Below are 14,215 nucleotides of genomic sequence, written 5' to 3' on the forward strand. Positions count from 1 at the left end.
TTTGTGGCTCAGCTAATCCACCTCCTGAAATAATTTGGCTTCACAATGGTAAAGAAATCCAGGAAACAGAGGATTTTCACTTTGAGAAGAAGGGCAGTGTGTATCGCCTCTGTATCCAAGAGGTATTTCCTGAGGACACAGGAGAATACACCTGTGAGGCCTGGAATGACTTGGGAGGAATTCATACTGAAGCAACCCTGACTGTACAAGGTAAAGTTTTTATGTCTATATGCCGACAGGTATATGCATGCGCACAAACATATACTTTCTGTTATACTTTAACAGATACACAGGAAAGTATTCAAAAAGTTGAGAACCTCCTTGTTTCTCTGAAACTCCATGGTTTCCCTTTATATACAATTTTAATGGATATTTGGCCCTATCCTTCATTCTGCTTCACTAGGAAGAATGTACTCTAATTTCTATAACCAGAAAAGAAAGTATTAAATGAGAATACATACATTTCTAAAAAGTTGTAATGTGTTTCTGTAGATGGTAGAAGCGTAGGGATGTGACTATTTGATTGAATAGCTAATTCAGAAACTTGGTTATGAATACCACATTTTAAGTTCAAGTTACAATTAGTATATTTCTATCAATTGTTTTCTTATTTATGGGCGAAATAATGGTGTGTGTGTGTGTGTATGTGTGTGTGTGTAATTATAAGCAATTACATTTATTTGCTCAAGCACCTGATGGAATTGAATATTTAAAGATAGAAATTATGTGTATTAATTACCAAAATAGCAAAAATATACTCCCATGTGCTTAATGACCTAATTTGGACATTTCATGTGTTTAGAAAACTATAGGCCATAACATAATAGCTTAGAGTAATCTAAACAAGCAAAGAAGGAGGAAGCCCATATGTTGCATGCATGGACACAGACATAGCGTCTGTCGGCAATTCCAGAAACCAAATATGTCTTTTCCCAGAATTGTACTGTAGCAGTTCTGGGAAAAGTTGCTTCCGCTGCTACTTTAAAGGATTACCAGAAGGTGCTGTACAGGTGGCCCCTGAAACACCATTTTTACTCTTCGGATCTGAAGTAATGCATGGGCCTATTCATGGTGCAGCCCTTTCAAAAAGATCCTTAAGGTTACAATAAGCCCATGGTACTAAAGCTAAAGGAAGTGCAGACCAGCCGTTGTGGGTATAGTGAATGATGGTAGTGCATTTTTGTGAAGAGAATAAAGCAAAGCGCATAATGAAAGCAAATGTTATTTAGCCAAAGTGAGACACCCAGCTGCATGAATATGCTTGTGGGTCAAGTGAAAGGTATACACAAATGCTTTATTTGAGCATGCATCCATGTATATTATGTATTAGGGCAGGGATGGGAAACATCTATTGAATTATTTTATCAAGGTCCAATTCTTTTAAGGAATACTCTACCATGGCTCGCATACAAGAGAATAACACTCAGTTAAGGTCCCTTGCTGACTCAATTTTATTTAATAATATATTATTGTAAATTTCACATCAGAATTTTAGGATGCCAGGTACTGATTTTTTTGGACATTACAAGCCTTCATTTTCCAATTTTTCATTTGTCTAGGTATTTAAAACAACCATGGACTATATTTATCTTTCTTCAGTTTATTTACTTAAACATTCTCTCCAGCCCACAGCAGACCAGAGGTTTTTTTTTTAAGAAGTACACAAAGTACCATCTGGGTTGTTGCTTTTTGTTTTAAAGACTTCAGATTTTTGGAAGCAAAAGAAACACAGAGATCCTCCGGGAAACTTTTTATAAAGTCAAACACATTTGAAATGACTGAGCTATCATCTCTTTACCCTAAAGAAAATAATGTATTCACTCGCCTTTTTTCAAAATCTTTCCTTCTGTATTTATAGATTACCTTATTTGTTTGGTTTTTTCCCCCTTTTCTTTGAACCGATTGTAATCACATTAGACATGCTGTTGCTGTAGCTATTATGGAAACTTTGTTACTGCAAACACTTAACTATTCAGATAGAAATTATTTGAGGTATTATTAGCTTCCCCAGGAAAGAGATGGATGGATATGTACATAGCATGCAAGTTTTCTGCATGTTGTGCAAAGTGACTTATGATAAAGTCTGAATTTAAATTTTTGTATTCTGAAGAGTGACCTACTAATTCACGATGAAAAAAAAAGAGAAAGAAAACATAAAATGAAGTAACTTACTGCATATTTCAGAACATAGCATTTTATAAGTTTCTTTGCACTTTCACAAATGGCTGCTGTGATAGGCATGGCCATTAAGGAAAGTATCTGGGGGTACATGTTGACTATTTTTGCTATGTAGAGAATGCCAAAGATTATTCCTTCTGCTGCTGCACTAGCCAGAATATTGTGAGGAGGTTCTCAATTCAGAATATACATCCAAAGCAAAATATCCATAAAATGGTTTGTCGAAAGCTAAATGAAATTCAGCACAAGTGATTCCACCAGTGCTATTAGATTTTCTCCCTGCCTGTCTTAAACATTTTTTCTTTGGGTTGCAGAACCTCAAGATGGTATTCAGCCATGGTTTATTAGCAAACCACAGTCAGTGAGAGCAGTAGTGGGGCAGAACGTCATTATTTCTTGTGCCATTGCTGGAGATCCATTCCCCACAGTTCATTGGCTCAAAGATGGAGAGGAACTAACAACAGAAGCAGGCTATGAATTCCTACAAAATGAAGACATCTTTACCTTGATTATAAGGAATATTGAACCTTGTCATGCTGGCCAGTATGAAATACAACTCAGGTGTGTCAAGGGAAGTATATATTTATAGGAGGAAGAGCTCTTTCTGTTGTCTAAACATGAATGATAAGGTATTTTATTTCTATTGGCCTTTGCTTTCAAACAAGTGGGTTCATTATATATTGCCTATGGGTTTCTAAGATATCAGTGCCTACATTAGTTGCCATATGGATTTCATATTAAACTATTGAAACAGTCAATATTCTCCTCACTCCAAACAGTTGCTCTCCTGGCCTATTCTTAGTTTCTTTATTAATTTGCTTACCTTTAATAATTTTTTTAACATTCAATCTGCAATTCATATGTGATCCTATGTGTTTATTTATTCTTCCTTTTCTCATAAAGCAGTCAATTGGGCAGCACTCAGGAAAATCAAAGGCTTGCATTCAAATGGATGCTTTCAGTCATAGATGCAACTCAAATCTTGAAGGAAACAGGCACGCCTAGAGGATTCTAGAGTGAAGGGCCCACAACCAAGCAATCCTTCTCTCAAGAAAATGTTTTGAAACATTGTCCATTGGAGACAATTGTGATACACAAAATATCATATTTGAACAAAATATGATAGAAATATGGTCAACTTGTTATGGATGGACGTAATTTTTCAGAATTTTTTTTTGAATGTTTTGATTTTTCTACATTTTTGCTAGAACAGCTTTGGTATTTCTACCATCGGAACAGTGGGATTCAGAATTCGAACTGCAAAAAATCTGGACCAGCCAAAAGTCACACATGGGTAGTCTGTTTGCTATCCCCTCACTGACTGGCTGGAGGCCTGTAAGGTAACCTTAACTGTCACTTAGTACCTAGAACTTGGAGGTGTTGAAACAGAAAGGAATGAGAGCACAGAAGTGCCTTACCAAGTCTTGCAGCTAGCTAGGAACATTCTCCCTTTTCTCCAGTATTTAAAGGTTTCCTTTCCCCCCACTGGTTAAAAACACATTTTTTTTAATCTGGTAGATTAAAACATTTTTTTTAATCTGATAGAACAAGCATTAGTCAAAGAAAAACAAAAGAGGGATTTTTATACACACACACAAACAGAGAGAGAGAGGCACCCTCCCTGGCTACTCTCATTTGCATCTGAAATAGATATTCTCAGTAGCATTCAGAACAAAAGAATAGCCAAGAGTCATAATTCCTGCATATATCCTTGCTCAGCAAAACCTCTTTTGTTTTCAGACTTAAGGCACTAAAAGCCAAAACTGTAACAAACATGTCAAATCAACTATTTGAAACTGGCTTTTATAAGCCATACTACGGATTTCATCAACCTTGTGCCACCACTTGGACAGAGTTAATACATATTTAAGCTAAATAGCCAACCAGCAGAGAGTCTTTTTATATTCTTAAGTGCACTTTGAAGTCTCCATAAACAAAAAGGGCATGAGAGAATGTAGGGGCAGAATGGGCAGAGAACAAATAAAGACTTAAAAACTTAAAAACAAAACAAAAAAAACAAGAGCCCGAATTACTCTTTGCTTTTCAAATGTACTCCAAGTCAAAAACTGCAAAATGAGTTGACCAGGTTAAATAAGCCACTAATGTAGACATTTTGAAAAGCAGTCAGCCAAATTCTGTTGATGATGGCTTGCTGAGTTTAGCTGCTCATGTATTGTGCTCACTCTTTTGTCCTATTTTATGGAGCTTGCAGGGTCCCTTTGAGGATGAAGGTACTTCATATTGTATATAAAGACTTAACAATGTGCCATATTTGGATCTGTAGCTATAGCAGAAGTACTCTTGCTGCGCCTTTTGGCTTCTTAATGAGGCTGATGTTTTTCCTGGCTCTCATGGTGGACTATCTTGGGTCTACCTTGGGTCTGCAGGAAATATGCAGTTGATTAAGAAAGAGGTGGAAGAAATCCCCTCATTCTCACTACTGTCCCATCAGTGCACATTGTGAGAGAGGAAAGAATGGTACACACTCAGTTGGACCAGATGTTTGAAGGGACATGGATGTGAAGTAAGGACCTGCTGCTCTTAGCAGTTCTGACACATCTTCCTGCATTGCTGAAAGTTAATGAGCTGAAGAGTTTGGGGATCTAAACTCTTTGGGCCAATGGTGTAGTGGTTAAGGCATCAGGCTAAAAAATCAGACCACCATAAATTCTAGCACCGCTTTAGACACAAAGCCTGTTGGGTGACTCTCAGCCATAGGAAGGAGGCAATGGCAAACCACTTCTGGACAACCTTGCCAAGAAAACTGCAGGGACTTGTGAATGAACGGGGTGGGAGTGGGGGGGAAACAACCTAGGACAGTTTGTTGTCTCATATGCCAAATATATAACAACGTGTTGTGTTAATTAGACTTCCCCTCAGGAATTTTGTACAATATTCTTACAAAGAGCCTTATCAATCATTTATAATGTTATATTGCAATTATCTGTAGAGTTTGAATTTAGATATTTTTAAAAATTACACTTTCAAAATATGAAATGTTTTAACTAACTTTAAAAAAAAACTTTCAACCAAGACAAATCAGCTACAAAACTGTATTCTCTGGCAAGGTCTTAAAAATATAATTGCACATCTTTTTACTGATAATATCCTTACATCCTACCGTATTTCCCAAAAATAAGACAGGGTCTTATTTTCCTTTGAACCCCCCCCCCCCGAAATAAGCACTTGGCCTTATTTTGCAGGGAGGTCTTATTATTTTTTAGGTGCAGGAGGCGGCGAGCGTGGTCACTTAATGGCTGCTGCTGTGTTGCAGTATTTTGGGGAGGGCTTGTTTTTGGGGAAGGGTTTATTTTTTGGGGGGAGGGCTTATTTTAGCGCATGCGCTCAAAACCACAATTGAGCTTATTATCTGGGAAGGTCTTATTTTCAGAGAAACAGGGTACTTAATGCACTGAGATGTATTCGCTTATTTACGTAATAATTTTTATTTTATTTGACCTGCATGGCTATTTTGGCCTGGGATACTTTAAATAAAAGGTTTCATGTGCTACCTTTTTTATTTGATTAGAAAAATGTTCAGATTTTGGTGGGGGGGAGTGTATCACATTTTTTCCACCTCTGAATGGAACTTTGTTAAAAGTGTTCCACTATATCTGGTAGGCTTTACTCCAGGATAAGATGCTTGTTTTTTCAGCCTTCAGTGTAATCTTTAAATTTTACTATTCACAGTTATGTGTTCTCTTTATTGAAGTTAATATTCAAATAATTATGAATTCTGCTGTTGTTACTAATTATGATAAATGGGATCATTGTTTATCCTTCGGTGCCAGGGAGTTGTTGTGTGTAGTGAGTTTCTGTGTTTCAGTCCTGTAAATCACCCAGAATTACTTGTGTGAGAAGTATGGGTATATAAATTATAGATTTAAAGAAATAAAGTTATTGTTTTCATATTTAATGTTTATTTTGAATAAAAATCAGATTGTGTGGGCAAAAGACTTTCACTGTGCTTTTGGTTTAAACATAAAGTACAGATGTGTTGTGTGGATTGAAATCAGGTTATGTTTCAAATTGAATATACTTTCAAAGTTATGGGCTTAAACATCATAAGAAATAAAAATAGTCCCTCTTGGGAAGAAGGTAGGACCAGCAGGATCTAGCTTACAGTCCTTAAGGATTCTAGTTATTTATGGCTAAAATGAAAAAAAAATATTTGCAGATTATATACGTATTAGACACCTATATTACTACTTTGCTCAATATTTACCATGTACTCGATAGACTCTGTTAGCCACCAATTTGTATGATTGCAAAATTGCTGAATTTTATGGATCAATATCTTGTGGATCCCTCTTTTGCAAATATGCTCACTGAACATTTTCATTGCAAGCACAACTACCTCATTTGTAATATACAATTGTCCTAGTAGATTGGTTAATCTGTTCGTTTTCTATATTTTCAAACACAGAGTTCGTTGGTTTACATTGGTTAAGAATATAAAGTGGTTTGTTTGGCTTGATTTTGATGTCTTTCTGAATCTAGATATTGCTGTTTGTGAGTTACCATTAGTGATTTGCAGTGCTGCATGTACAAAGCCATTTGTGGTTTATTCAAACCATGATTAAATTCCCTATGCTTACCATAGTATGTGGATCTCTTCATGGCAGCTGATATATAACACAAGCTTGAATCAAGTTAAAAACAACTGCTTCAAAATTTAATTCAGTGTGCAGGATAATTGTGGGATAATTGTTGATTACTAAACTTGATAATTAGTTATTGCTGGGAATCTCATGTTTTCAAAACTTCATAACATGAAATGGTTCTTTTTTTAAATAAAACTTAGCGCTGTGTGTGTCAGCTCTGCTAAATACTCTCAGAATAAAGTAATTAATGTAACTAGTATCAATCAATACCTGCTTCACAACAGCTTTTCTCCCAGTATTACAATTAATACCTATAGGTTAAAAATGATGAAAAGTCTTTTTATTAAGAGTGTAATGTTAGGATTGGATTCTTTTTTTAGGGTTAAAGGCTAAGTTCTCTTGGACAATGAAGTAGTTGTGTAGCATTCAATTTTGTCCCAAACTCTAAATGGACAAAATATACTTTTTTTCCTCTTCCTTTCTGTCTCTCATCTATTGATTATCCTATTGATGATTTCATTCTCAAATTAAGCTAAGGTTAATTTAAAAGCAGTTATATTTTTAGTTTTAATGTTTTTATTCACAATCATATTTATATAAGCTTGCCCCACCTGTCTTCTAGCATGCAAACTCTGATTCAATTGGAAATATCCTCCTCCATAGAAGTAAATTTCTCACTCCTAGATTAGAAATTATTCTGTAAATGTATGGATCAAGCAAACTATAATTTATTCAGTTATTTTAAGATATTTTTTAACCTTGTGTTCCAAAGGTGCTTCTTCAGGAGGCAACTGGATTTTCTTGGTTTTTTTTTTCTTTGAAGACGTTTCGCTTCTTATCCAAGAAGCTTCTTCAGCTCTGACAGGGTAGTGGGGAATAGAAAGATTTATATTCCTTGCAGACAGCTGGTCATTTGCATCCTTTTAGAGGGTTGTTGAAGCACTTGGAACACTGTATCTGTGTCCTCAGGGTCACTGGAGTAGTGCTCCTGGTTCCTGTAGTCTGCAATTTTTCCTCTGGAAATTCATTCATACTCCCACACCATTCAAAGAATGTTTATCCCAAATTGTTTAGCTATACATATTTAGCTATAGTGGTGGAATTCAAAAAAATTTCCTACCGGTTCTGTGGTCGTGGCTTGGCGGGCATGGCAGGGGAAGGATACTGCAAAATCCCCATTCCCTCCCGATCAGCTGGGACATGGGAAGCAGAGTATAGATGGGGGCAGGGCCAGTCAGAGGTGGTGTTTACCGGTTCTCCGAACTACTCAAAATTTCTGCTACTGGTTCTCCAGGACTGGTCAGAACCTGCTGAATACCACCACTGATGGTGTGGGAGTATGAATGAATTTCCAGAAGAAAATTGCAGACTACAGGAACCAGGAGCACTACTCGGGTGACGCTGAGGACACAGATAAAGTGTTCCAAGTGCTTCAAAGCCCCTCTAAAAGGATGCAAATGATCAGCTGTCTGCAAGGAATATCAGTCCTTCTATTTCCCACTATCCTGTCAGAGCTGAAGAAACTTCTTGGATGAGAAGCGGAACATCTTCAAAGAAAAAAAAACCCAAGAAAGTCCAGTTGCCTCCTGAAAAAGCACCTTTGGGACAACCATGACTGGTTGTCTTTGACAGACTTTGAGCCTTGTGTTTTATTTTGATAAGATTGTTGAAGTACTGAAAGAAGAGGCATTTCTCTTAAACAATTAGAAAAACACTTTAATCTAGCTTTTGGATAGCAAAATCTTGAAAATCCATCGATATAATGCCTACCTCTTCTTCAGCAGTTGTCAGAGCAAACCCTTCTTCATAAAATGGCAAGCTGCTTATGATGTAGTAGCAATGTTTACACAATTTGAATTATGTCTCCCCCCCCTCTTTTTTTTAATCTCTTGGGGAGATGAACCATTTGAAGATGTATCTTCTGTGAAGCGTAACATTTCACTGGGGGTGGGTGGGAAGAGGGGAAAGTATTTTAATGACTTTAATGGGAGTCATTTTCTGCAGGCATCTCTGGCATTCCTCTGCAAAAGGAAGAATAAAGGCTCAGCACCATATATGGTGACACTTTTATTATTATTTTTTTAAAATATAAACATGCACAGGCTGAAACAATCCAAGAGGGTTGATTATACTGCTTGATGGGGGAGGGAAAAGAAGGAGCAGGGAAAAGAGACCCTGCTTTTAATGCCTCGGTGCGAGGAAAGTTAAAAGCTTGGTCTTGTATAAACAAAGACTGGGACAAGGATTGGAAAGTGTGTAGATGTTGTAAAGAGAGTCTTTTTCTTCCAACCCACCCTCTTCGGCTACTTTTCTTCAAGTTACTTGTGTAGGGGTATATTCTCTTCTGATTTCTACCTGTGGCTTTATTTTGAGGAGAAAAGTTTGGGGTGGGTGGAATAATGTTTCTTTCTAGCCAATGATGAAGTAGTTATCTACTACTGTGATGCTTGGCTGGGGAACATTAAAAAAATCGGCATAGTGAAGGATTGATCTCTTCTGTGTACTATCTAACAGAAAGCAACTTTTATTTTTGGCTGAGTCTCAGTTTCTGGTACTTTTTCAGAAACCCTGTTGGAGAATGCAACTGTCAGGTATCTTTGACGCTGGGAGAAAGTTCATTTTCCAAAGAAGGAATGCAAAAAAAGTGAGTACCGTTCCCAGGGACTTTTGTGGGTGGGTTTTATTTTTTGCTCAGCTAATTCCTTTCCTTATAGACTTGGGGCTGGCTGCTGTTCAATCTAATCCCCAAATGTGACCCAACAAGCTGTTTTTATCATACAGCTGACATGTGGAGCACTTTTAAAAAACTTTAGTTCCCTTTATGGTTTCCTGGAAGTCATCATTGATGCAATAAACTATTACTCTAATCAGCCTTCCTTCTATAAAACTATATTTGTCCTTTCTCTCTGAGGGGGATTCCTGAATTTGTTAAACCAGCATCTTGCTCCCCCTCGTTCTCTTTTCCCGCCCCTTCCTCTCCTCCCCTCAAACCCTTCTCTGCTACAGTGGGAGGCAGAACGTACGACAAGAGGCTGATTGTGGAGAGGATGCACTGACATTCAGAACATCAGTGGCTCCTTCAGGAGGAATACTGGGGAAGGCCAGCAAGTGGAGGAAGATCAGGAAAGTGTCCGTGGAGTACTTAAAAGACGAGTAGAAACCCGAGAGAGCCAGAGGAGAAGCTAAGGCAACAAGGAGGACTGAGCAGATTGACTTCACGTGGACATTTTGGCAAAGAAAGTTAATACCAAAGGTTTTTCTGAGGAGGAAGTTTGAAGGAAATCCCAGCCAAACAATGGACTTCCGTGGTACCCTGCAACGGCAGGTCAAGCCGAAAACCTTGTCAGAAGATGAAAGAGAGGTCCATGCTCCACAACAGGTAGACTTCCGTGGAGTATTGGCAAAAAAGGGTACTCCCAACCTTCCTTGCCCAGACAAAGCAGTGAGTTCAAAGCCAAGCACCCCAGATTTTAGATCTGTGCTTGCTGCAAAGAAAAAAACACCAACTGAGAACGGATGGCCCTGGGACTCAAGTCCAGAACGTGATTGCCAACTCTGAAGTACAGAAATCTAGTGGCCAGCAATAAGTGCCAAACACTCAGCATCACCTCTAAAATCCTGTGGACATCCAAGAAGTTGGACACTGTCAATGCTACTTCTAAACTACCAGAGACCACCACTGTTTCAGATGTCCCAGGATACCAGCTCTAGATATAAAATACAGAATGCCAGCACCAAGAATGAAACCAAGTTACTAACTCCAGCTCTGAAATGTCGCATGTTAAATCAAGGGAGAAAGAGAATAAGAATGACAATAATTGCAAAGGTGACTGCCCAGCAGAAGTAGATGGGCGGATAAGTGAAGATAAAGGAAAAGATACAAAAAAGAGCCTGAGGGAATAGCCACCAACCTTTACTGAAAAGCTGCAGGATACCAAAGTAGTAGAAGGTGAAAAAACTGGTCTTGCAATGTCAGGTTCCTCAGATCCACCTGCTACTATCATCTGGACTCTGGATGGCAAAGTCATCAAATCATCAAAGTTATTGTTCTTCATCCATCAAGGTAAATTGATGTAACAGCAAGGCAACCCCACTGCATGCTGCTGCTGCTTACAGTAACCTACTTTGATTTCATTATGTTTAACTATAATATCTCACTCTAATTTTGTTTACTTCTGTCCCTTAAATCAAAATTTGCCAGTAATTTCTTCTGCAGGAGCAAGAATAGTCTTTTTAAAAATGTTTCCTACAACTTCAGAAACATCAGCCACATTTTTGTTACAACAAGTATCTATTAAATTCAGGTTATGTTTGGATATAAACATAAACTCAAATGAGGAACTCCGTCAGAGCAATTGGATCCTTTCATTTTCAGTATCTAAATCCTGGCATAATTACCATATTAAATAAAATTTTTGCCTTTGTGCTGAAATTGAAACAGCAATAACCAATAGCTTTGGGATTTACATTGTTTAAACATGTTCTTCAGTCCAGAATTATCTGAGACAAAATATAGGAAAATTAATTCCTAATTTGCTCAGGTTAAATATTAATTCACACTGATATTATTTGATAATTTAGTTTCTATTACTTTACAAAGATATTAGAATTCAATAATACCGGTATTTAAACAATAAGCATATGCTAATTTCTTCAAACCTAAAGATTAAATTATAATATAAAAGTTATCCAACCAGGTTCTAATCGCAGAAGTCAGAACATCCTTTGCCAAATATTAGACCAACCTTTACTTGGTCTAATGGGAAACCCCTGGAAATCCCGGGGTTGCTAAAGAGCATGGTGGCTGGCAATTTTGGAAGTTATAGTCCCAACCATTTGAAAGGCCCAGGCTGAAGAAGGCTGAATTAAGACCCCCTTTACATATACATTTTACATACCTTGTAAGGAAAAGTGAATGCTGATGATGTAAAATAATTCTAGTTGTATTTCTTTTCTGGTCTTCCCTGTTAACTTTTTACTTAATATATGCTACTCTTTCTCTGGCCTGTTACATAACATGAGTCACTTGAAGAAAGTAATGTAAAGGCTGTGTATATATCCAGAGGGAGAGAGAGAGAGAAAGAGAAAATGACCTGTAGTGCCTCAAAAGGGCATAATACAAGCTTTGGAAGGTAGCTTTTCTTCCCAGAACCTATTGCACTACATTTGTTGCTGAGTCATAACACGTTTGTCATCCCTCCACATTAGGTATGCTGGCTGCTGGGAATTATAGTTTAATACCATTGAACACCACAGATTCCCATATTAGACACAGTTCCAGCTTGATGATTAGGGTAGTTTGGGGGAAAATAAGATCAAGTGGGGATGGTTTCCTTTTTTCCAGTTGGTCTCTGTCCTCCCAGTACCATCACAGTTAGCTGGTTGCCAGAGAAGTTGTAGTCAGATGAGTAGCACTGGCTTTGATTGATCCTGTTAGGCCACTCATGGCCCATCCATTCTGTACCAACAGTACAGTGAACAATCACGTAGCAGAAACCTGGAGGAGGTGGAGAAAGGGAGCCACAGGCCAAATGAGAGGTGGGGGCCGTTAGAGGGTAATGAATCTTCAAAACTACTTAGACCACCATGTGTGACTGTCAACATTTCATGATTAATAAGCCATGGGATTAGAGCAGGGTAGTGAATTAGATACGTGGTTTGATGTGATGAAAATAGAGTTATTATAATTACAGCAATATTTTCTCATTACTGTACTTGTACCTGTTTCTGTCAGTTAACAGGAAGAAAAGGGCAGAGATTCTATCTAAAGGGTCGTATAGCAATAAGCTAGTTCTCATTCATCTAGGCATATTTGATGATAACAATTCGCTAAAAAATATGAATTACCCATAAAGTTCAATAGTTGTACAGGAGAATTGTGATGTTAATGGAGTTCTTAACTGTAATAATATTTTATTTTATTTATTTTAATAAATCTGTGTATTCAGTTCACCTAGTTTTCACATAAATGTGAAATCTAAGATTTGCTACTTCAGACTGCAATGTTGTGTATCATAGGATGGAATGCTGCTCTATAAAAACATTTTTCCTAGTAGATATTAGAAATGAGCCTAATTATGTTTCTGACATAGTCTTTGCCTCTCTTATTTTTGTGCTTCCAAACATATCTTCAAGTCAATCTTGATTCCTAGCAATGGAAGAGGACTAGAATTCATAGTCTCCTTCTTTCTATCTTGGTGCCTTTAACAACTACTGCACCCCCAATTTGCCTTCCCTTCTATCATATAAGTTAGGCCAAAGATTTAGGGAGGACTAGGCCTTGGGCTTTTTTTAGGCAACTCTGTACCTATATTGCTTCATTCACTGTGTGCACCAAATTACCAAGCTGTTGGCTATGATATTGTAGGCTATCTTCAAGGAACCTTTGAATATGTTACAAAAAACCGCTGCAGAGAAAGTGATAGAAATCATGGATCCCAGCGTCTTAAACTCCCAATCTTTCTAAAATAAAAACGCATATACAGCAGAACTCAGAAGAGTCCAGTCAAAGAGGGTAGAGTAAATTTTCTCCTGGTTTGCAACTGCATTCAGTGCTTGAAGGCTTCAATGACTGAAAGCCAATCTATTGCCTAGAGTAGACAGTCAGTGAATTGCACCTGACATACGTATGGCAGTGGGATTTGAGATACTGCCATTCCTAAAAGCTGATATGGAAATAACTAAATGTTTAATGATTGCTATTTCTTTTGTGTTGTTGTGCCCTGCATTTCAGAGACCTTGTTTATGACATACATAAAAATATACTGTGAACAGATTTGTCTAACTCGAATTTCTATACTGGTTTACAACAGCTTGAAAATCCTGATTTGTTAGTCCTAAAAGCTTGAGTCTTTAAAAATAAATAAACACTAAAAATGATGGCTAAATTAATTTTCTATAACTAGATTTTTACATGTATCCTTTACTTGTTCTTGCATATGTACTTCGAATAATCAATTAAATTTACAGTGAACATTAATTTTAATTCCTATGAAGAACAGAGAATCTACCCAATAAAAGATATAATCTCCCACTCTTAAACTTTCAGCTGATCAATTACTATTAATAGCAATTTAATAATTGTTTTCATTAAAGCATTGTTTCCTATCATTATAAACTAAGACATTTCTCCTGCTCAAATTTCTGAAGAATTTCTCTTCTGCTAATCTGATTTGAATAAAATATCAGTACATCAGAGGTGGTATTCTTCCAGTTCGCGCCAGTTCATGCGAACTGGTAGTGGCAGCTGTGCGAGGCTCCGCCCACCCACCCAGACGTCATCATGGACCTTCGGTGCATGAGCAGATGTTTCTGTGCATGCCCAGACATGCGCGCCAAACCGGTAGTGAAGAAAATAGGATACCATTACGACAGTACATATTTCTAAAATAAAGAGATCCTGATTTATTTTTCTTTATATATTATTATTGTCA

The 14,215-nt window shown here is 37.4% G+C and overlaps 1 protein-coding gene across 1 annotated transcript in view; it reads left to right on the forward strand.

Annotated features, from left to right (window-relative positions):
* LOC116507659 (myosin light chain kinase, smooth muscle-like) overlaps positions 1-14,215 on the forward strand; it is a 101,124-nt gene that overhangs the window by 25,004 nt on the left and 61,905 nt on the right. Inside the window, 10 exon segments of the mRNA XM_032215971.1 lie at positions 13-210; positions 2,493-2,739; positions 9,346-9,426; positions 9,789-9,841; positions 9,844-10,055; positions 10,057-10,299; positions 10,301-10,357; positions 10,359-10,471; positions 10,473-10,525; positions 10,528-10,845. Coding sequence (XP_032071862.1) covers positions 13-210; positions 2,493-2,739; positions 9,346-9,426; positions 9,789-9,841; positions 9,844-10,055; positions 10,057-10,299; positions 10,301-10,357; positions 10,359-10,471; positions 10,473-10,525; positions 10,528-10,845 — 1,575 coding nt within the window.

This window comes from Thamnophis elegans, chromosome 1 (assembly GCF_009769535.1).
Source record: "Thamnophis elegans isolate rThaEle1 chromosome 1, rThaEle1.pri, whole genome shotgun sequence".
Lineage (NCBI taxonomy): Eukaryota > Metazoa > Chordata > Lepidosauria > Squamata > Colubridae > Thamnophis > Thamnophis elegans.